This window comes from Hyperolius riggenbachi, chromosome 5, assembly GCF_040937935.1.
Source record: "Hyperolius riggenbachi isolate aHypRig1 chromosome 5, aHypRig1.pri, whole genome shotgun sequence".
NCBI lineage: Eukaryota > Metazoa > Chordata > Amphibia > Anura > Hyperoliidae > Hyperolius > Hyperolius riggenbachi.
Window position 1 is genome coordinate 342974998 of NC_090650.1, and position 25022 is coordinate 343000019.

At 44.1% G+C, this 25022-nt stretch overlaps 1 protein-coding gene across 4 annotated transcripts in view; it reads left to right on the forward strand.

The window, feature by feature from the left end:
* Positions 1-25022, forward strand: part of RP1 (RP1 axonemal microtubule associated) — a 542476-nt gene that overhangs the window by 135833 nt on the left and 381621 nt on the right. For 3 of the 4 annotated variants that reach the window (XM_068237387.1, XM_068237386.1, XM_068237388.1), the window contains exons 4-5: positions 13770-13933; positions 19298-19384. In XM_068237387.1, coding sequence (XP_068093488.1) covers positions 13770-13933; positions 19298-19384 — 251 coding nt within the window. Of the gene's footprint in view, positions 1-13769; positions 13934-14550; positions 14594-19297; positions 19385-25022 lie in introns of those variants that run through there. The other variant, XM_068237389.1, reaches the window with a different exon arrangement.

Below are 25022 nucleotides of genomic sequence, written 5' to 3' on the forward strand. Positions count from 1 at the left end.
TCTTCCTCCACCAGCTGAGAAAGTTTGGCATGACTCAAGAAATTCTAACAAGCTTCTACTCCACCACCATTGAGTCGATCCTCTGCTCTTCCATCTTGGTCTGGTATGCTGGCGCCACCGCCAGTGACAAGGACAAACTACAGAGGGCCATCAGGTCAGCGGAGAGGATCATTGGGTGCCCTCTCCCCTCACTTCACCTACTACATAACAAAACGCTGAAATCCAGGGTACTGAGGATTGCCAATGATCCCTCACACCCAGGCCACCGCTACTTCAGCCTGCTGCCATTGGGCCGGAGGCTACGGGCCATCTCCACAAAGACCACGAGACACAGAAACTCTTTCTTCCCCTTGGCGGTCAGCCTCCTAATTTCCCTCCACTTACTACCATCAACGCAAGCCCCAACAAGTGGTGTGGCTGGCCGCGCTACGGCTGATCAGTCAACCGAACCAACCAGCCCACAAGACTAACTGTCAGTCATCTCAGTGTCACACAGGGAACTGTGATGTATATTGCAATGTAATGTTAACTTGATGCCTCTTCTGTTCGCTGCTATCAATCTATGTCTTTATCTATCTACAGTATGTTTTCTTCCTGAGCTATATGTATTGTGCCAAAAACAATTCCGGGCATGACCCAGTCATGCTTGGCAAAATAAATGATTCTGATTCTGTTGGTGGCTCCAAGCTTTATGCATAAATCTTTGGGTCATGCAACCTAGTTTTTCAAGGGTAATATCTGCATGAAGTTTGAACTTTGTGTGGGTAATGGCATGGTCTTCTATACACCTTTACTAACAATCAAATATCTCAGAGGGGGAACTGGGCCTTTAAGAATATATTTGGTATATCATACTAGGTTCATCTCTGTAGAGGGACCCTGGATATCTCTGGCTCAAAAACAAATATCTGTAACAGATAAAGTTAATTTCAAATAGTTTATTCTCTTTACAACCAGGGTCTGAATGTGTATCTCATAACTATAGAAAAGTAAAAGGCATATCAAACTAGGAATATCTTCCTGTTATTGTGTGTATAGAAACCATTATCTATCATTAATGTTACTATGGGGTCAACAAGTAATAATGTCTAGTGTTTCTCAATGACTTACCCACTAACAGTAGCAATATCTACAAAGTGTCCCCTCGTGCAAATGCTATTATCTCAACCACCTCCAGTGCAGAGAAAAGCATTGCAATCACCTATTAACTCTGTTTTCTTGTTTTCAGAGTAGTCTCTTGTGATTTCAAATAATCCAATGATAGCAAACTTTGATTGTTTTACTTAAAATAGACTTGAACTCTTGCACAGGACAGAAGGAAAACATAGAGAAACGCACCCTGTACGCATTTAGAGAGTTTAGCCTGGTTAATCTCCTCTCATCTGTGACTAATCACAACTGTATTTTGACATCTCAGGTCTATGTCAGCTGGCTGCCTCGGCACAGCAGGTAATTGGTAAAAAAAAGGATGTGAACCATATGTTTGCTTCCATGAAAGCAGGATGTAGACACACTGCAGATTTATTGCAGGATTTGTAACAGCTGTAATAATTAAAATGTTTTTCTTTAAAGGTTATTATGCCATTGCTTGTCTTTTAGAACAGAGAAGTTCTGATCCACATTAAAGAAAAATTCACTATAGTTTCTAATTTTTCAGTTGTATACATTTGTTTTTCATGTTGAGATGCAGTTTTAGTCCTCATTTACCGGTATGTTTTATTTTGTGCTGTCTGTATATTATTTGTGCTTTTTGGGAATAATTATTATTTCCTTTAGTTTGGCTTAAGGGAGTGACATTATGTTTGTGTCACAGGGAGTGTGATTTGGCTTCAGGAGCTGTTAATTAGTATGTGAAGTTAAACTATGCACTGCTTATGTCCTACCAGAGGGTAACCTTTTCATCAGTGCGTGGCATTAGGACATTGGGATTTCCATTCATCCTTTTACCCTTAAGCAGCCAATTTATTTAGAGGCTTGCAAGTGCTCCAGGCCAATTTATTTTAGCACATTTTTTTAATATCTTATTTGTTTAATTTCCTTGCTTCTAATTAGTACTGCTGTAATATGTATTTATGGCCACTTGTCACTAGGGGGCAGTGTGAGACAATAACAGAGGACTTCTACTTTCAGTTTCTTTAGTTTCTGCTAGCAGAGAGACATCAAAGTATTCCAAGAATTTACAGCACAATTAATTCTGCCGACTGAGATCAAAAGCAGTGCACTTATCTCAAACAAGATAACTCTATTGAAGCTGCTAATGGGCTAATGATTTAGCACACAATCATCATGACAAGCGGGCTTTAACCATTTACCGCCATTCTAACGTATTAAAACGTCATGCTTACCGCTATTAACAGCAACATGACGTTTTAATACGTCGCGCATTCCCGCCGCTGCTACCGCCGTGTGTCCGCCGCTACCGCTGCCATTACCGTCGGGATCCCGTGCTGGGCGATTGGGGAAGAGGACTGAACAGTCCTCTACCCAATCGCAGTGCCTGGAGTGAATGGACGTGACCGCGAACAGCGGCTACGTCCATTCACATAAACAGGAAATGTAACAGTTTAATAAAGTGTGTAAAAAAAAAAAGTGAACACGTCCTATGAGTGTTCACCATCGCCATCTTGTGGCCAAAAAGTATATTACACTTACAAAATACATACATTTTCAAGTATATACACATCATTAATAAAATTACACTTCCAACCCTCCCCCCCAAAAAAAACACTTGTAAAAAAAAAAAATCAGCTTAAAAAAAATAAATAAATAGTTACCTTAGGGACTCAGCTTTTTTTATTCTATATTTTATGGGGGAAAATTAATTTTAATTTATTACATAGGGGCTTGTAATTATGGCCAGAACAAACAGAAAAATAACCACTTATATTTCAAAATAATATACTGTCGCCATACATTGTGGTAGGGACATAATCTAAACGGTTTAATTATCGGGACCACTGGGCAAATAAAACGTGTTTGTTTTATCCACAGGAGAATGTTTAATTTTAAAACTATAAAGGCTGAACACTGAGAAATAATGATTTTTTTTCTTTTTTTTTCTGTTTTTCTCATTAAAATGCATTTAGAATAAAAAAATTCTTAGCAAAATGTACTATCCACAGAAAGCCTAATTGGTGGCGAAAAAAACGAGGTATAGATCATTTTCTTGTGATAAGTAGTAATAAAGTTATTAGGGAATAAAAGGGAGGAGCGCTGACAACTGAAAATTGCTCTGGTCCGTTAGGATAAAAACCCTTGGGGGTGAACTGGTTAAAGAGACACTGAAGCAAAAAAAAAATATGATATAGTGAATTGGTTGTGTACTATGAATAATTACTAGAAGATTAGCAGCAAAGAAAATATTCTCATACTTTTATTTTCAGGTATATAGTGTTTTTTCTAACATTGCATTATTCTATAATATGTGTAGATTACACAACACTCAGCATTCAAAATGAGTCTTTCAGAGCAGTCTGTGAAGTAATGACCTCTCCTCTAGCAGAGAAAAAGTAAATAGTCCAGGAACAGTTGAGATAATAAAAGTCAGATAACAGCCCTCTCCACGACTAACTTAGTCGGAGAGCTTAATGGCTTGTTTGCATAGAGATAACAACTGGAGTTTCTCAACTCTTCCTGTACTGGAAACAATTACACTGATGTATCTGATCTTAATGTTTTATTTCTTAGCTGTGCTACACATACAAATCATAATATCATCATTTTTTTTTCGCTTCAGTGTCTCTTTAAGGCACATACACACGTCTGATTTTTCAAAACGACCAGTCGTTTGGACGTCAAATCAGGCGTGTGTACAAACGATCGTTCGACTGATAAGACTGGATTTGACCGATCCGCCAACCCAATCCATCAAAACCAGCATTATCAGCTGAACGACCGTTTGTACACACACCTGATTTGACATCCAAACGACCGGTCTGAATGACTGGTTGTTTGGAAAAATCAAACGCATGTACGCGCCTTTACATCATCCAACTCATCACATGTTTGTCCATAAGTTCAGTTTTTGTCTAACTGTCCCTGTGCAGCCTTGAACACAGGTTGTTATTATTATTATTTATTGTAATTATAAAGTGCCAACATGCAGTATTACACAGCGCTGGACTATACATAGGGATGCACACAATGTTTACAAGGGGTGTCAGATACAGAAGTGGCACAAGGTTATCCAATATACAACATACCACAAGGTTATACATGCAAACATATCACAAGGTTATACATGCAAACAGAGTATAAGATACATGATCATGCGACTTTTCAGCAATTCAAGTCCAAATTAGTCCATGGCAGTGATCTGAAAACTTGGCTCTCCAGCTGTTAAGGAACTACAAGTCCCACAATGCATTGCAGGAGACAGCCACAGTCATGATTCATAAAAGTAAATGCATTGTGGGACTTGTAGTTCCTTAAAGGGACTCCGAGCTCTAATTAAAATCAATATCTGAACTTACCTGGGGCTTTCTCCAGCCCACCGTAGGTCGGGAGGTCCCTCGACGTCCATCTGGCTCTTCTCCCAGGGCCTGGTCAGAAATGGCTCCCCGGTGGCTCCCGGCGACACTGGGCCAGAGTGTCAGGCTCCTCTTCCTGAAAGGTGGCTGTTTAATCGTGCATGCGCCGTACTGTCACGCCGGCCGCCGTGATGACGCAAGGCGGCCGGCATGGTGACGACTGACGTCACCTTTCAGGAAGAGGAGCCCGACACTCGGGCCCAGTGTCGCTGGGAGCCGCCAGGGAGCAATTTCTGGCCAGGCCCTGGGAGAAGAGCCAGATGGACGTCGAGGGACCTCCTGACCTGGCTGGAGAAAGCCCCAGGTAAGTTCAGATTTTGATTTTAAATTAGAGCTCGGCAGAGCCGAGACAAGGTCCTCCAGCACCCAAGGCTGAGAAAGCAAAGTGCGCCCCTCCATCCTTCCCACCCCAGCCATCACACACTGACTGCTATTAGACTAATAGGTGCCCCAGGCCCCCCAACCTCCCCAACACCTTAATCTCTAGTTATCTGGCTTGCAGTCACTGTCATGTATCTCCTTTTCTTATTTCTTTCTGCTTCAAACACAATTGGGAATGACAGCTGAATGAATTGTGCACCCCCTCCTACACTGCGCCCTGAGGCTGGAGCCTCTCCAGCCTCTGCCTCGGCCAGGCCCTGGAGCTCGGAGTCTCTTTAACAGCTGGAGAGCCAAATTTGCAGATCACAGGTCCATGGGAAGGGTGTCATTGGTGGGATCACAAGATCAAGAAGGACATACTAGGACCCTGCCAAAGGCTTACAATCTAAAGGGAAAGGCTGCAGAATAGGTGCTTGGCTAAGAAAGTTAGAGACACTGAAGCGAAAAAAAATTATGATATAATGAATTGATTGTGTAGTATGGATAATTACTAGAACATTAGCTGCAAAGAAAATACTCTCATATTTTTATTTTCAGTTATATAGCTTTCTTTTTATAACATCGCATCATTCTTTAATAATGCAGTTTACACACTACTCAGCATTCTAAATGATTTAACAGAGCAGGCGAGTGAACTTTTGAACTGTCCTCTGCAGGAACAAAAACAATACAGTGCCAGACACTTAAGATAATAAGCTTCAGAAGACAGAGCTCTCTGCGACTTTGAAAGTCGTGGAGCTCAATGGCTCTATTGCATAGATAACAACTGGAGTTTCTTAACTCTTCCCGTACTGGAAACAATATTAGAGTTTTGTCTCTGCTCCTAATGTTTTATTTCTTAGCTGTACTACACAAACAAATCATTATATCATATTTTTTTTTCTCGCTGCAATGTCTCTTTAAGGTAAGGTAGAGGAGGGAGGGGTAGGTGTAGCAATCACTTGTCCATGCTCCTGCTTGGGCTTTTGGATATCCATTTGTGCATATCGCTGACTGTTGGTTGATGATCTGATCAGGGGTGTGCACCCGTATGCACAGCTGATTGTCCAATTCTGTGCACATATGCATAGAGCTTCACTAATGCAATTCATGGTAAAGCAGCATCCCCTCATCTACTCAGTGCTGACAGTTCTTCTTCAGTTATTGTGCCTGACCTTATGCTTGTATTTGGCCTGCTCTTCTTAAGGGGCCCATACACTGTTTGATTTTAGCCATCTATCGACAGTAGATTCGACTGTTTTGATTGAATTGGCTAGAAATCGATGCAGCAAAAAGCATGATTGATCTTGAATGTGACTCATTTCATTCTGAAATCTATTGAAATTTGATTCCTACTGCGTGGCACACATCAGATACATTCCTGTCAGATTCGACCTGATAGGCATCTGACAGAAATCTATCTGATGGTTGAATCTGCTGCAAATCTTTAAGTGTATGGGCACTTTTAGTCTAGTGTTACTTCGGCTCTCAACCCAGCTTATCTGACTATTCACAATCAGATTTGACATTGGCTTGTTACTCTGATTTAAGGCAACCTAAACTGAGAAGTATATGGATTTTTCCTTTTAAAATAATACCAGTTGCCTGACTTTCCTGCTGATCCTGTGTCTCTAATACTTTCAGCCATAGCCACTGAACAAGCATGCAGATCAGGTGCTCTGACTGAAGTCTGACTGGATCAGCTGCATGCCAGGGGCGTTCCTAGGGTCCTTGGACATCGGGGGCACCTGTGGGCACAAGGTGGGGGTGCGCCACTGCAAAAAGTGGGTGTGGCCATACAGTGAGTGGACGTGGCCATGGGTGTGGCCAAATTTACATGAACTTAGCAGCGGTGTAAGCTACAGATAACGGGCCTGCCCATCAAAATATTGGATGGAGCCCCATGTCCTTTATTTAGATAATTTACAATTAGTATAGGCATAGATCAAAAATGTATACGCACATACAATTTTGATTAGTCAATCACTGACCAATTTTACCACCCCCATGCAGTAAGTGGGCCAACAGACAATGAATTTGATAAACAGAGCTAAAATTGGCTAATCAAAATTGTATGTGTGTACCAGGCTTTACAGCTAATACTGTACATACCACTGGCGTACCAATAGGGGATGCGACCCCTGCCGTCGCGGGGGGGGGGGGGGGGGCCTAGTGCCCCGCTCAGGGACTTTTGGGGGCAAGAGGGGTCGCAGCATAAGAGGAGAGTGTGGCAGATCGGTGGGGAGGGGGGAAATTCCCCCCCCTCCCTCACCTCGGGCTATCCTCTCAGCGCTCCCCCTCCTGCAAACATTGGTGGCATTGGTGGTCCCCACCGATCTGCCACACTCTCCTCTTATGCTGCGACCCCTCCTGCCCCTGAATGGGGGGGGGGGCGGATTTTTTTTTGCAGGGGGGCCTGGGGATTTTAAGGTACGCCCCTGGTACATACTGAAAGTTTAAGTAGCAGGGATCAGCACACACTGCAGCTAGTTTACTATCAGTACAGGCACAGAGTAACAGCTTATACTGTACATACTGTAGGCAGCAGAGATCAGCACACTTCAACTAGTTTACTATCAGTACACGCACAGAGTAACAGCTTATACTGTACATACTGGAGCAGCAGAGATCAGCACACACTGCAGCTAGTTTACTATGATTCCAGGCACAGAGTAACATCTTATACTGTACATACTGGGGGCAGCAGAGATCGGCACACACTGCAGCTGTATCTACACAAGAATCAGAATCAGAATCAGAAACTTTATTTCGCCAAGCACGACTGGGTCGTGCCCGGAATTGGGCTTGGCACGTACAGGGTACTGATACATGATATACAATGTTTACAGATACAGGACAGGACAAGCAGTAGGAACAGAACATTATACAGAATACAGAACATTATATAACATTTATGCAGAGGGAGACAATTTGGCATAAATTACAATACAAAAAAAACAGCCGAAAAGTACGCTTGAGCTGGAGCGCGTCTATGTGCAGAGTGCTTCAGTGCGTCATGGTATTGTGGTGTGGGGATGGGCATTCCCATGGAGAGAGTTCAGGAGGTTGACAGCCAAGGGAAAGAAGCTGTTCTTATGTCTTGAGGTCCTGGTGTAGATGGATCGGAACCGGAGCTTCCGGCTCGAGGGGAGCTGATTAAAGAAGCGGTAGCCTGGGTGTGAGGGGTCGTTGGCGATCTTTAATGCTCTGGTGTTCAGCCTGGAGTGGTAGAGAAGGTCCAGGGTGGGAAGGGATCTCCCGATGATCCTCTCCGCAGATTTGATGACCCTCTGCAGTTTGAGCTTGTCGCTGGCGGAGGAGCTGGCGTACCAGACCAGGATGGACGAGCATAGGATGGATTCGAACGTGGCTGAGTAAAAATTTGTCCTCAGATTTTGGGCCATACCGAACTTTTTCAGTTGGCGGAGAAAGAAAAGTCTCTGTTGGGCTTTCCTCTGAGTTGAGGCAGTGTTGGTGTTCCACCTTAGGTCATTGGAGATAGTTGTGCCCAGTAGGCGGACACTGGGGACTCTTTCCACTTCCATTCCATCAATGTGGATTGGAGGCGGGGTAGATGCGCGCCTCCTGAAATCAACGATCATCTCCACTGTTTTTGTTGTGTTTAGGACCAAACCATTCTCTCTGCACCAGCGGCATATGCTTTCGACCTGGTGGCGGTACGCCTTCTCATCGCTTTTGGTGATGAGACCTACAATGGTCGTGTCGTCGGCAAATTTGATTACTTTTACTGAGTCTGACGTGGATTTGCAGTTGTTCGTATACAGAGAGAACAGGAACGGCAACAGGACGCAGCCTTGTGGGGCCCCTGTGTTGGTGATCCTAGGTTGTGAGGAGATGGTGCCTAACCTGACGACCTGGGACCTGTTGGTGAGGAAGTCCGTGATCCACAGGCGTAGGGTGGGGTGGACTCCTAGCGCAGCGAGATTGTCTTGAAGTATTTTAGGGCTGATGGTATTGAATGCTGAGCTGAAGTCCAGTAGGAGGATCCTGGCGTAGGAGTCCGGCCTATCCAGGTGATCATAGACGTGCTCCAAGCAGATGTTGATGGCGTCATTTGTGGACCTGATTCTGAACTACAGATGGACTATGAACTACAGGTGATCCCAATAAATACTCGTATTCGACTGTATTCCAAAAGTATCAAAAACCAAACAGAGTAACAGCTTATAGTGTACATACTGGAGGTAGCAGAGATCAGCACACGCTGCAGCTAGTTTACTATCAGTACAGACACAGAGTAACAGCTTATACTGGACATATTGGAGGTAGCCGAGACCAGCACACGCTGCAGCTAGTTTACTATCAGTACAGGCACAGAGTAACAGCTTATACTGTACATACTGGAGGCAGCAGAGATCAGCACACACGGCAGCTAGTTTACTATCAGTACAGGCACAGAGTACCAGCTCATACTGTACATACTGGAGGCAGCAGAGATCAGCACACACTGCAGCTAATTTACTATCAGTACAGGCACAGGGTAACAGCTTATACTGTACATACTGGAGGTAGCAGAGATCAGCACACACTGCAGCTAGTTTACTATCAGTACAGGCACAGAACAGAGTAACAACTTATACTGTACATACTGGATGCAGCCGAGACCAGCACACGCTACAGCTAGTTTACTATCAATACAGGCACAGAGTAACAGCTTATACTGTACATACTGGAGGCAGCAGAGATCAGCACACAGAGACAGCACAGCATAGTAGACAGGCCCAGCCAGTCCCAGGTGCTGTTTAGTGGCTACTACTACTAGGCTGGCTGCAGGCTGGCTGTGTGGTTAGCTGGCTCTGGCTCTGCTCTCTCCCCTCCTCCACCCCAAACCTCCCTCCTGGCTAGTGGTGGCTACTACTGGGTTGGCTGCATGCAGGCTGGCTGTGTGTGGCTAGCTGGCTCTGGCTGCACTGTCTCGTCTCCCCCCTCCCCCACCAAACCCCCCCACTTGCAATTGCTGGGTGGCTGCCACTTACTGTGTGAATGACTGTTCTTGACTGCAGGCTGCCTGGTGGGTGGTCTCTGGCATCTGGCTACAGGCACCTTGCTTCCTTGTCCAGTCACAGTGTCCACTACGCCAAAGGTGAGGTGGTCTGTGGCAAACCTGGTAGCGGCAGGCCAGGGAGAGGGGGTGTACTGACATTACGTAGTCACTCTGGCAGGCAGTAGCACCAGTCCAGACCTGAGAGGCACTGTGGGCGCCGGCCGGGCGGTGGTGAGGAAGACTGAGTCCTGTGGCCAGACGGTGGTGGAGCAGTCTGTGGCTGATGCCTGATGGTCTGGAATCTGGCTGCGTGCGGATGTTGACACCGGCACCACCAATATTACACCATGTGCTGCTGCCTGGCCTGGGTCAGATGCCGTGCAGGGGGCGGAGCTACTCACGCTCCATGGCTCCAGCCCCCTGCCTTTCAATACAACTCCATGCCCCCTTCCAGGTGCACCTCCGCTTCTGATTGGGGCAGGGGGAGGAAGGGGGCAGATTAAAGCAGAACATGCTGTCAGCCTGTCACTTTGTGAGTCTGATGTCGGGAGCCGGAAATTCCTGCAGGCCACCGTATCGAGCGAATGGCGGCCGCGTTTGCTGATAACTTGTGGCAATACATTCGGGGCACTTGTGTTGGGCACCCTATAAAATAGATCAGTGGCACCCTAAGGCCAGGTTCGTGGCACGGGCCACGATTGAATAGCGCTAGCGACACCGCTGCTGCTGCATGCTTGTTTCAGGTGTGTGATTCAGCCACTACTGCAGCCACAGAGATCAGCAGGACTGCCAAGCAACTGGTATTGCTTAAAGCGGAATCTAACCCAGCATTTCATCTTTGCTCTAAAACATTATTTACAGCATATTAAATGCAACCAGCATTTTTTGTTTTACTAGACCAGCATTCAAAGGGTTACACACAGAGCTTGAAAGTTCAGTGCAGTGAAATGTGGACGCATTTGAACTTCAGATAATGTTATCTTGTTTACTTAAATGCAGGGGCGTAACTAGAAATCACTGGGCCCCCCTGCGAATATTTGGATGGGCCCCCCCCCCCCATAGGTGCCAAATAATCGTAATGGGGCAGCGTTTCACTGTAAATTAATTGTAAAGTGGGCAGCATTTTACCAGACAATCGTAATGTGGGCCAGAAAATCGTAATGTGGGCAGAGTTCACCAGAAAATCGTAATGTGGGCCTTTAGAAAATCATAATGTGGGCAGAGTTCACCAGAAAATCGTAATGTGGGCACCAGTCACCAGAAAATTGTAACGTGGACAGCATTCACCAGACAATCGTAATGTGGGCAGCGTTCACCAGAAAATCATAATGTGGGCAGAGTTCACCAGAAAATCATAATGTGGGCAGAGTTCACCAGAAAATCGTAACGTGAGCAGCAGTCACCAGAAAATTGTAACGTGGACAGCATTCACCAGACAATCGTAATGTGGGCAGCGTTCACCAGAATATCGTAATGTGGGACAGAAAATCGTAATGTGGGCAGAGTTCACCAGAAAATCGCAATGTGGGCAGCAGTCACCAGAAAATCGCAATGTGGGCATCAGTCACCAGAAAATCCTAATGTGGGCAGCAGTCACCAGAATATCGTAATGTGGGCAGCAGTCACCAGAAAATCCTAATGTGGGCAGCAGTCACCAGAAAATCGCAATGTGGGCAGCAGTCACCAGAAAATCACAATGTGGGCAGCAGTCACCAGAAAATCCTAATGTGGGCAGCATACACCAGAAAATCGTAATGTGGGCAGCAGACACCAGAAAATCGCAATGTGGGCAGCAGACACCAGAAAATCGCAATGTGGGCAGCAGACACCAGAAAATCATAATATGGGCAGCAGACACCTGAAAATCGTAATGTGGGCAGCAGACACCTGAAAATCGTAATGTGGGCAGCAGACACCTGAAAATCGTAATGTGGGCAGCAGACACCTGAAAATCGCAAAGTGGGCAGCAGTGACCAGAAAATCGTAATGTGGGCAGCAGACACCTGAAAATCGCAATGTGGGCAGCAGACACCAGAAAATCGTAATGTGGGCAGCAGACACCAGAAAATCATAATGTGGGCAGCAGACACCTGAAAATCGTAATGTGGGCAGCAGGCACCTGAAAATCGTAATGTGAGCAGCAGACACCTGAAAATCCCCCTGCAGAATTTCAGAGCGCCCCCCCCCCCCCCCCCCGGGGCCCGCTCGTGGCCGGTTTTTGGGGGCTGGAGGGGTGGCAGCATGAGGGGAAAGCCTTGCCCACAGTCGGCGGGGAGAGGGGAAGTTCCCCCCTCTCCCTCACCTCGGGGCTCTCCCCTCTGCGCCCCCCTCCAGCTAGTGAATGTGTGTGGGCAGCGGGCAGCAGCGGGATACATACCTTCTTCCTTGCGTTCCATCGCCGCCGCTTAAATGTATCAAGTGAGGAATGTGACACATTCTCTGACAGTGGAGAAGCAGCTCAACACAGACAGAGTCAAAGCATGTCTTGCCTTCACTACATAATGAATAAAACCAGTTACTAATAAAATGCAAAGTCAGCTCACAAAGCAAAAAACTGTACTTTTGGGAAGCTATAACTTCTAAATGAATAATAATACTTATGCACAAATGCAAATATGATAACCGTAAGGCATATAAAAAGTAGGAAAACATGTTTTTATTGAATATTATGTCAGGGTTTTAAACCGCTTTAAAAGGAAACATCCATATCCATATCAGTTAATGTTCACTTTAGTATGAAAAGATAAAAGTTACCACTGCGCTCCAATGGAATATTTGTTGCCAATCAGTTAAAGGGGTTTGCAAGCTTCAAATTAGAATCACCAAGTCTGGAAATCCGCAATGTAGCTTGGGACGTTATCCTCAAGATCCAATTGTCCTCTATTTGGAGTACTGTGTGATCACCCTAAAAAGTAATGTGAAATATGTGCATAAAGAACACTACACCAGGATGTGCTACCACTGGGAAGGAAGTCAGACACTCCATCTTTGTCAGTACACTCACCTTCAGGCCACCTGGTATATTGCACATAATAACCAGTGATTGTTCTCTACTGGTCAACCAGCAACCTCAGAAGAGACTTCTTTTGAGTTTGTTGGATGACCTGTGGTTAGGTTTCGGAGTAGTTGGGAGTTGTTAGGCACAGATAAGGGAGGGTAATTATTATTATTATTGATTTATAATAAGTGAGCAGAGAGAATAAGGGTACAGAGGGTGATAGCAGAATATCAGTAAAATTGCTGATGTTCTATTATTATTATATAGCTATTATTATTATTAATATTCTATTATAGGGGATAGTAGAATATATGTAAAATTACTGATATTTTACTATAGGGGATTGTGGAATATCAGTAACATTCTTTTAACACACACCCATTTTTCCTCACACCTCTTTTGCATAGGCACGGGCTGAGTGGGAAGGGATGCCTGTAACAGTTGCTGATGTAAATTCTCCAGCAGGAATCTTGGTAGGCTAACATTAGTTGGCATAATCACATGATCAGGTGCCCTGGCAGAGGTCTTTTCATCATAATGGGAAATGTAAATAACAGAAGCTGAGTATAACAAACAACACTGCTGCTTCACAATGTAATCTATAAAGTTTAATACCTGGATTTTAATCTACTTAAAATCATTTTCCAAACAACATTCGTGATTTTGGGGTATACAGAAGCCTGCAGTCTTCCTTAGGCACCCCAATGACAAGTGACTGTGATTTATGTAGCTGTAAATGTACTAATGCCAAGAATTCAGCATTTGTTCATGGAATAAATCTATTTCCACTGGTTAAATTACCCTAACACCAATTCATGTATGACCATTTTATGATTTGTGTATTTACCTCAGTAAATATTTGTTTTCATACTTGCAGCTGGAAAATGGAAAGTGTCCATCTTCACTAGTGACATCCCTTCTGCTGGAACAACATCTCAAGTGTACATTATTTTTTATGGTCATATCAGAGCATCTACACCTGTTTTTCTGTACAGCAGCCAAGAAGATGCGTTCCAGACTGGTCATGAGGACAATTTTAATGTATGTATTAAGCGGTTCATTTAAGGCCTATTTACACTTAATCAGTTGGTGTGCGTTAGTGTACGTTAGTACGCGTTTTTTCATAGCAGTGCATTGTGAAAAAGATTTCAGTTAAAACGCATTAAAGAGAAACTCCGACCAAAAATTTAACTTTAACCCAATCAGTAGCTGATACCCCCTTTTACATGAGAAATCTATTCCTTTTCACAAACAGACCATCAGGTGACACTGTATGACTGATATTGTGGTTAAACCCCTCCCACAAGTAACCCCTCCCACAAGAAAAGTTCAAACTTTTGTCAGTTTCCTGTCTCTGAACCATGTTGCATTGTGGGAAATAGCTGTTTACAGCTGTTTCCATCTGCCAAAAACCATGCAGCATCTACATCACCTGCCAACAGTAAAATGTTCACTGGAGTTCCTCTTTAAGTGTGAAAGGTGCCATAGGGAAAACATGGGCATTACTTTGAAAATCAGTTTTCTTTCAGTTATAACTGAGAGCAACTGATTAAGTATAAAAGGGGCCTTAGTGGTTTTCAACCTTGGATTTAGAAGTCACATGATTCTCAGCTACCACTAGGGAGGCACAAATTGCATCTCTGCCTGATCCCAAATTGCAATCAACACTTCCAAAGCCTAGTAAACCTTTATCATATGCATGTACTACCATTTATCCAACACTTGTTTATGGTGGTTTTCAACAGTGAAGATCGGAATGTGCTAATTACGATTTAGCTACATTTTGTGTAATTTTCATACTTAAAGGAATACTATCGATGTATGCATTTATTTTTAAATGCTGTATGTTGTAGGACACATTAGGGCAAGTACTAGGAGAAATTTGATTCCTCACACAGCTGTTCCTCTCAGCTGTAAAATCCTCCGTCAGTTTTGGCGTCAGTGTTGGATACAAAATGTATCTAATACTGAGCTCCCAGAGGGCTAGACCATGTCTCTGCAAAGGGGAGATGCTATCAACTCCTCAGTTTATAGTTTAATTATCACCTTGCTGAAAGAATCTTGTTGATATGGTGGTAAGGGGTTAAAGATTCTAGCAATGTGTGTTTATTATCTTTGCTTCTCTTTACTGATAAAGATACTAATAATGCTAATTGTAGACAGTGGTCTGCCCCTCTCAGCAGCTTGTAAAGTGAATGCAGCCTGGAGTGACTCACCACAAGCAGGCAGCCAGTCTGAGGATAAACACAGACTAGTGTTATAGCTAGTTATATTCCAGCAATATTCCAGCTCATTTAGTTACCTGTTACCACCTCAGATCAGCCTATTTCTCCTCATGTCTGCTGCATGCTGTGAGTGACACAGTGAAATATATTTGTGAGCTGTGTGACAGAGTAACCAAGCAGCTCAGGGTGACCCAAACTACTATGAGCTGTGTGAGAAATACATTTTTAAGCAGGGATAGTGAGAGAGAGACCTGGGTGAATAAATAAAGTGCCCCTAGCACTAGTGGTAATGTGTACACTAATATAGAGTATTAAAAAAAAAAGTCGTTTCAATCGATAGTACTCCTTTAAGATTAGGACTGTAATGGAAAAATCATAAACATGGAAAATTACACAAACTTCTACATAATTACGACCATGCACACATTTTTTTGTGTGTTACCTGTGATTTTATGTCATTTTCTTGTTTTACTAGAAATTATGAAATTAAGAGTAACACAAAATTAAATATGAAATTACAATTTAACGTGAAATTATGACATGAAATTACGAGCTACAAACTACAAATGATGAATTTTATGATAAGTACAAATAACTAATTTGCAAATTTCATGTCCTAATTACGAAAATGCTAAATTTTGTCTCATCCCTAGTTTTCAGGGATTTTATAGATGTAAATTTTCCTTGCAGGCCCAGATAGTTGGGGAAGCCTCAGCAGCCATGTTGGACCTGTAATATTTCCTTGCCCTATTTCAATAACCTTAACTTACATTATTCAAATTCCCCTATCCTTAATTATGTTAGCTCAAACCCTAAATTTTCTAATTAAGGTTTGGTCAATTAGGATTAAGACAATTAACGTACGCACTGGTAGGGTTACGGTTTAAAGTGTTAGTGTTAGATTAAGGCAGGAGTCACATTCAAGTAAGTTCACACCCAATATAAATCAGTGGCCACAAGCTAAACTAATGCATTCCTGGAACTTCACCCATGCATCAAAGAACAACTACAATGAAGTTCAGCACTGCTTGAAAACAATTAGTAATCCATCAGTTAAAATCAGTAAGATAAAGCTGTGAGAGTAGTGACAGCCAGCTGTTTCTGGCACTTTGGCCTGGCTCACACCACATAGCAAGACAGTTCATCAGTTAAGAGCAAGTTCTTGTAGGAGACAAAAAAGGCACAGAGAGACCGGGAGCCCGATCTGGTGTATTATCTCAGGGACACCAGAATATGTGTATAGTAATAAGAAATATACTCACAAAATTGGGTTGCTATATATACGCAACCACTTTTGATCGCATGTGAGGAAGTACCGTCCTCACTCGGCCTTGCTTCTAGCAGTGGGATTGGTCGCAGCTCCAAAAGAAAAAAATGTCACTGGAAGAACCTTCCAAATGTGCTTTCCCCTATGCAGGGGTACGATGAATTAGGAGAAGGGTAGGAGGCGCCCGTGGACGTGTAGCTTTAAACTTTATATCAATTCAGATAAAGTACTTAGGTTCCTACCTTAGAGTAGTATAACTCACACATATAGTAATGGTTGAAGTTTCTGAAGCTTTATTGGGGCACAAATGACAACGCGTTTCGCGGCCGAGCCGCTTCCTCAGGTCTATAGGTGTGCCTTTAAATACAATATGGCAACAATCAGGATAGACATACCACTAAACAATGGTGTCATTATAAAAACATTTGGGATAGACATACCATTAAACAACAATGTAGTTATAAAAATGACAATAAATAATAAATGCATAATACCAATACAAAGAACTACATACATATATATATATAATGGGTAAAAGGTTAAAAAGGTTAAAGAATTGGGAGTATGGCATACAAACATATGGATACACGTGTGCGCCCGCACAAACGTAAGGAACAATATGTGCACACTACCCACGTACATCTACACATAATTATCCATGTGTTCACAGTTCATATCTATGCAAAATAGGCTAAAAGCTAAAACACCAGGGGGAGTATAACCTCGGTTCCCAAGCAAAACTTCTGAGGGTCAGGGATTCCCACAAAAAAGGGGCATACATGGAGATAGTTTAGTATATATGAACGGGATATGTGGTGGAGAGGTGGGGGGAGTAGACCTAGTCTTGTTCAAAATTCACATTTAGTATTATTGCCTAGGAGGGCAGGATGCTGCCACTGGGGGACGAGATGGAATGGTAGAAAACCGGAGAGATCTCCCCGGAGGGAAGAGGGGTTAAAACTGCCCAGGGGTAATGTATAGAGAGGTAATGAGAATAGGGAGCTTACCTAAAGAAGTCACGTCTGATTCCTGAGCGCCATACAGTGCTGCACGTGGAACGGCGCTGACTAAATAGCTGGACATGTGCGCTGAGCAGGAGCCCCAGTGAGGTCACCGGGGGGGGCGCGGGGCGAGGATCCCTATGCGTCATGACGCAAGGTTCGCGTTACAATATACTACAAGTTTTTATTACATAGTGAATTATCTGTACTTCAGTCAGGGATCCTCACAGTTTCTCACCATGGGCAGCTCCTTCCCCCCTCAGACAAGCTGAAATTGAGAGCAGAGCCCCTGTCTGTGACTAATAAACAAAGCACACACACAGAGCCTGCAGGGGGCATGGAGGGGGCGTGCATAACTTCTCCCTATCACAGCAGAGGCAGTGCATTCCTCTCTGGGTCGACAAAGCTTGACAAAGAAAAGAAGATTAGATATATTACAGAGACAGTGCAACTAGAAAAGGCTGCAGTAATCCAGAGCACATTAGAACAGGTATAGGAACTTATAGGACAGAAGAAATAAGGCTGAACATTTTGTTACAGGGTCTCTTTAAGCATCATTACTCACAAGTAGCATAGATGTAAAATCTATACTTGTCCTGTCAAAGCCATTTCAGATTTTTGGGCCTTTTTCCCCTTTTAAGAGTCCTGCCAGCAGTGTAGACAGGGCATTGTCTGACACGTTTCCACCATCACATTCTCTTCTGCTTGACGTTGGTTCTTGGGCTAAATATTCAAAGAAAAGACATCCATATCTGAACAGCACAAATGATGCCAGATTTAGCAAATAATACAAGCGTTATTGAAGAACCAATACAAATAAGACAAGACAAGACAAATAACATTTATATCGCGCTTTTCTCCTGGCGGACTCAAAGCGCCAGAGCTGCAGACACTAGGGCGCGCTCTATAGGCAGTAGCAGTGTTAGGGAAACTTGCCTAAGGTCTCCTACTGAATAGGTGCTGGCTTACTGAACAGGCAGAGCCGAGATTTGAACCCTGGTCTCCTGTGTCAGAGGCAGAGCCCTTAACCATTACACCATCTAGCCACTAAATAAAAGAAATTAAAATCAAAAAGCAATGGGGGAATACACAGAGCAATATCTCCCAATATACATGTAATGCACAGAACCTCTATGGGTAAACACCTCTGCTTCAACTTTACATAAGCTATAGCAAACTAATTATCACTTGCATAACCACTCTGTATACAAAGTCTAGCTGCATGGCCAAATACCTCCTACCAGGATACCCATAAAAGGTTCTGTGCATTACATGTATATTGGGAGATATTGCTCTGTGTGTGTTTCCCCATGGCTGTTCGATTTTAATTGCTTTTATTTGTATTGGCTCTTCAATAAAGTTTGTATTATTTGATAAATCTGGCATAATTTGTGCTGTTCAGATACGGATGTCTTTTCTTTGAGGCCGCATTCACAGTGGGACCTTATTGTCCTGCGTTATAAAGTCATTATAACGCAGGTTAGCACACTGTAATGTTAAGCCTATGCAACATTCACAGTGCAATGTTAACGTCACATTGTAAATGTTGCGTTATAGTAACTCACTGCTTACAGTGCGTTACCTCTAAACGCAGACCTTAAACAGATACAAAGAGGCATACTTTTCATTGCCTGTAAGCTCCACTGTATCTACTGTATGCCACGGTAACGTAGTGTTAATGTGCGTTACCACTTTTCTTTTGCGTTGCGTTGTAATGCTATGTTGCGACTTTACCGTCGCATTGGCCCACTGTGAATATGCCCTGAATATTTTGTCTAATATAGTTCATTCATACTGATACTTATCATGGTAACACAATCAGTTGTTTGTTGGTTCTGGGGCTGGCCATAGCTGTGGTTCTTTGACTTACATTACTCTCTTCCTAACAGATGGAGCTACTTCTATCTTTCAGGTTAACATAGGAGATGTTGGGGAAGTTTACAAGGTACGCATTGGACACACTAATACTGGAGTCTCCCCTGGCTGGCACTGTGAAGAGGTAATTTGTGGTGTCTGTTCTTACTTAGTAGGTCACATAGCACTTTGTAAAATTCTCCAGCCAATCAGCAGTCGTCTTCTGTTGTTCTGACTACTTACACTCATATTAGATGATAACTCTGATTTGTTACTATATACTGTATAATAATATCCCTGTCGCTGCATCCTCCTGTGTTCCTGGGTTTGTTGTGTTGAGTGTGAATGCGTGGCACATGGCCTTGGGCGGGCTGTGGGCAGCGGTCAGGGTCAGGTATGGGGCACATACAGCCGTGTGTGTGAGTTGACGCTGAGCATGAGTGGGGACCATCCATGCATTGGGGGGGGGGGGGGGATCGCAGCAGTGAATGCAGTGCACAGTGGGAGACATGGCAGCGCTTTCAAACAACCTCATACCTGAATGGTTGAGATGCAATGGTGAGCAGAGCTCCAGAAACTGGACTAAATTACACACCCAGCATACACTGCAGGCAAAGAGAGGGAGGGGGAATTAGTGATTAAGCTGCATCAGTGGGCAGAGCTCCAGAAACTGGACTATATTACACACCCTGCATCACTATAGACCAAGGGGGGGTGTTAGCTTCAGTGATAATTAGTGCACAAATTATGACCTAATAGACTTCCCCACGGCGGTGACGTACCCCCTTGGGGAAGACCTACCTCTAACCTAGCAATAAAAACATAATTCCTCGTGCTGCTATTCATAAATGGTATACACATTTCATAAGACAAGCAAAACAGACAAATGATAAGCGCTCAAGGATGCACCTGAATTGTGAGCCATCAGCGGCAATGCAGAGCCCCCTAGGGATGAATACATGCCTCTAATGCAAAACAGATGCAAAATTATGTGCTAACTCTAATCTAAAAATTTGAGAGTGAATTTAAAACAGTGAAGGCAGCTAGCCACTAGTATACTTACATTTAATTTTGCACAGGGGGAGACATGGCAGCGCTTTCAAACAACCTCATACCTGAATGGTTGAGATGCAATGGTGAGCAGAGCTCCAGAAACTGGACTAAATTACACACCCAGCATACACTGCAGGCAAAGAGAGGGAGGGGGAATTAGTGATTAAGCTGCATCAGTGGGCAGAGCTCCAGAAACTGGACTATATTACACACCCTGCATCACTATAGACCAAGGGGGGGTGTTAGCTTCAGTGATAATTAGTGCACAAATTATGACCTAATAGACTTCCCCACGGCGGTGACGTACCCCCTTGGGGAAGACCTACCTCTAACCTAGCAATAAAAACATAATTCCTCGTGCTGCTATTCATAAATGGTATACACATTTCATAAGACAAGCAAAACAGACAAATGATAAGCGCTCAAGGATGCACCTGAATTATGAGCCATCAGCGGCAATGCAGAGCCCCCTAGGGATGAATACATGCCTCTAATGCAAAACAGATGCAAAATTATGTGCTAACTCTAATCTAAAAATTTGAGAGTGAATTTAAAACAGTGAAGGCAGCTAGCCACTAGTATACTTACATTTAATTTTGCACAGTGGGAGACATGGCAGCGCTTTCAAACAACCTCATACCTGAATGGTTGAGATGCAATGGTGAGCAGAGCTCCAGAAACTGGACTAAATTACACACCCAGCATACACTGCAGGCAAAGAGAGGGAGGGGGAATTAGTGATTAAGCTGCATCAGTGGGCAGAGCTCCAGAAACTGGACTATATTACACACCCTGCATCACTATAGACCAAGGGGGGGTGTTAGCTTCAGTGATAATTAGTGCACAAATTATGACCTAATAGACTTCCCCACGGCGGTGACGTACCCCCTTGGGGAAGACCTACCTCTAACCTAGCAATAAAAACATAATTCCTCGTGCTGCTATTCATAAATGGTATACACATTTCATAAGACAAGCAAAACAGACAAATGATAAGCGCTCAAGGATGCACCTGAATTGTGAGCCATCAGCGGCAATGCAGAGCCCCCTAGGGATGAATACATGCCTCTAATGCAAAACAGATGCAAAATTATGTGCTAACTCTAATCTAAAAATTTGAGAGTGAATTTAAAACAGTGAAGGCAGCTAGCCACTAGTATACTTACATTTAATTTTGCACAGTGGAAGACATGGCAGCGCTTTCAAACAACCTCATACCTGAATGGTTGAGATGCAATGGTGAGCAGAGCTCCAGAAACTGGACTAAATTACACACCCAGCATACACTGCAGGCAAAGAGAGGGAGGGGGAATTAGTGATTAAGCTGCATCAGTGGGCAGAGCTCCAGAAACTGGACTATATTACACACCCTGCATCACTATAGACCAAGGGGGGGTGTTAGCTTCAGTGATAATTAGTGCACAAATTATGACCTAATAGACTTCCCCACGGCGGTGACGTACCCCCTTGGGGAAGACCTACCTCTAACCTAGCAATAAAAACATAATTCCTCGTGCTGCTATTCATAAATGGTATACACATTTCATAAGACAAGCAAAACAGACAAATGATAAGCGCTCAAGGATGCACCTGAATTATGAGCCATCAGCGGCAATGCAGAGCCCCCTAGGGATGAATACATGCCTCTAATGCAAAACAGATGCAAAATTATGTGCTAACTCTAATCTAAAAATTTGAGAGTGAATTTAAAACAGTGAAGGCAGCTAGCCACTAGTATACTTACATTTAATTTTGCACAGTGGGAGACATGGCAGCGCTTTCAAACAACCTCATACCTGAATGGTTGAGATGCAATGGTGAGCAGAGCTCCAGAAACTGGACTAAATTACACACCCAGCATACACTGCAGGCAAAGAGAGGGAGGGGGAATTAGTGATTAAGCTGCATCAGTGGGCAGAGCTCCAGAAACTGGACTATATTACACACCCTGCATCACTATAGACCAAGGGGGGGTGTTAGCTTCAGTGATAATTAGTGCACAAATTATGACCTAATAGACTTCCCCACGGCGGTGACGTACCCCCTTGGGGAAGACCTACCTCTAACCTAGCAATAAAAACATAATTCCTCGTGCTGCTATTCATAAATGGTATACACATTTCATAAGACAAGCAAAACAGACAAATGATAAGCGCTCAAGGATGCACCTGAATTATGAGCCATCAGCGGCAATGCAGAGCCCCCTAGGGATGAATACATGCCTCTAATGCAAAACAGATGCAAAATTATGTGCTAACTCTAATCTAAAAATTTGAGAGTGAATTTAAAACAGTGAAGGCAGCTAGCCACTAGTATACTTACATTTAATTTTGCACAGTGGGAGACATGGCAGCGCTTTCAAACAACCTCATACCTGAATGGTTGAGATGCAATGGTGAGCAGAGCTCCAGAAACTGGACTAAATTACACACCCAGCATACACTGCAGGCAAAGAGAGGGAGGGGGAATTAGTGATTAAGCTGCATCAGTGGGCAGAGCTCCAGAAACTGGACTATATTACACACCCTGCATCACTATAGACCAAGGGGGGGTGTTAGCTTCAGTGATAATTAGTGCACAAATTATGACCTAATAGACTTCCCCACGGCGGTGACGTACCCCCTTGGGGAAGACCTACCTCTAACCTAGCAATAAAAACATAATTCCTCGTGCTGCTATTCATAAATGGTATACACATTTCATAAGACAAGCAAAACAGACAAATGATAAGCGCTCAAGGATGCACCTGAATTGTGAGCCATCAGCGGCAATGCAGAGCCCCCTAGGGATGAATACATGCCTCTAATGCAAAACAGATGCAAAATTATGTGCTAACTCTAATCTAAAAATTTGAGAGTGAATTTAAAACAGTGAAGGCAGCTAGCCACTAGTATACTTACATTTAATTTTGCACAGTGGGAGACATGACAGCGCTTTCAAACAACCTCATACCTGAATGGTTGAGATGCAATGGTGAGCAGAGCTCCAGAAACTGGACTAAATTACACACCCAGCATACACTGCAGGCAAAGAGAGGGAGGGGGAATTAGTGATTAAGCTGCATCAGTGGGCAGAGCTCCAGAAACTGGACTATATTACACACCCTGCATCACTATAGACCAAGGGGGGGTGTTAGCTTCAGTGATAATTAGTGCACAAATTATGACCTAATAGACTTCCCCACGGCGGTGACGTACCCCCTTGGGGAAGACCTACCTCTAACCTAGCAATAAAAACATAATTCCTCGTGCTGCTATTCATAAATGGTATACACATTTCATAAGACAAGCAAAACAGACAAATGATAAGCGCTCAAGGATGCACCTGAATTGTGAGCCATCAGCGGCAATGCAGAGCCCCCTAGGGATGAATACATGCCTCTAATGCAAAACAGATGCAAAATTATGTGCTAACTCTAATCTAAAAATTTGAGAGTGAATTTAAAACAGTGAAGGCAGCTAGCCACTAGTATACTTACATTTAATTTTGCACAGTGGAAGACATGGCAGCGCTTTCAAACAACCTCATACCTGAATGGTTGAGATGCAATGGTGAGCAGAGCTCCAGAAACTGGACTAAATTACACACCCAGCATACACTGCAGGCAAAGAGAGGGAGGGGGAATTAGTGATTAAGCTGCATCAGTGGGCAGAGCTCCAGAAACTGGACTATATTACACACCCTGCATCACTATAGACCAAGGGGGGGTGTTAGCTTCAGTGATAATTAGTGCACAAATTATGACCTAATAGACTTCCCCACGGCGGTGACGTACCCCCTTGGGGAAGACCTACCTCTAACCTAGCAATAAAAACATAATTCCTCGTGCTGCTATTCATAAATGGTATACACATTTCATAAGACAAGCAAAACAGACAAATGATAAGCGCTCAAGGATGCACCTGAATTGTGAGCCATCAGCGGCAATGCAGAGCCCCCTAGGGATGAATACATGCCTCTAATGCAAAACAGATGCAAAATTATGTGCTAACTCTAATCTAAAAATTTGAGAGTGAATTTAAAACAGTGAAGGCAGCTAGCCACTAGTATACTTACATTTAATTTTGCACAGTGGGAGACATGGCAGCGCTTTCAAACAACCTCATACCTGAATGGTTGAGATGCAATGGTGAGCATCTCGCCATTGCATCCTCGATCACACCCTGCAATGGGTGTGATCGAGGGGGGAGGACACCCGTGGGGGGGCCCGGCAGCTCTGAGGCTGACCAGTGCCGTTTTTAGGGCCAGAAGGGGGGTGCAGGGCAGGAGGGGGGAGCAGCAGGCGCACACAGTCATGTGGAGGGGGGCCCGACTTCCCCCTCCCTCATCTCAGGCCCCCCTTCAGCGCGTGAGATGGGCCCCAAGGCCGTGAAAGGAACCAAGGGGAGACAAGGGACGAGGGGCACCAAGGGGAGGCAAGGGATGAGGGGAGGCAAGGGATAAGGGGCGCCAAGGGGACGCAAAGGATGAGGGGCACCAAGGGGAGGCAAGGGTTTAGGGGCACCGAGGGGAGGCAAGGGATGAGGGTCACCAAGGGGAGGCAAGGGATAAGGGGCGCCAAGGGAAGGCAAGTGATGAGGGGCACTAAGGGGAGGCAAGGAATGAGGGGCACCAAGGGGAGGCAAGGAATGAGGAGCACCAAGGGGAGACAAAGGATGATGGGCACCAAGGGGAGGCAAGGGATGAGGGGCACCAAGGGGAGGCAAGGAATGAGGGACATCATGGGAAGG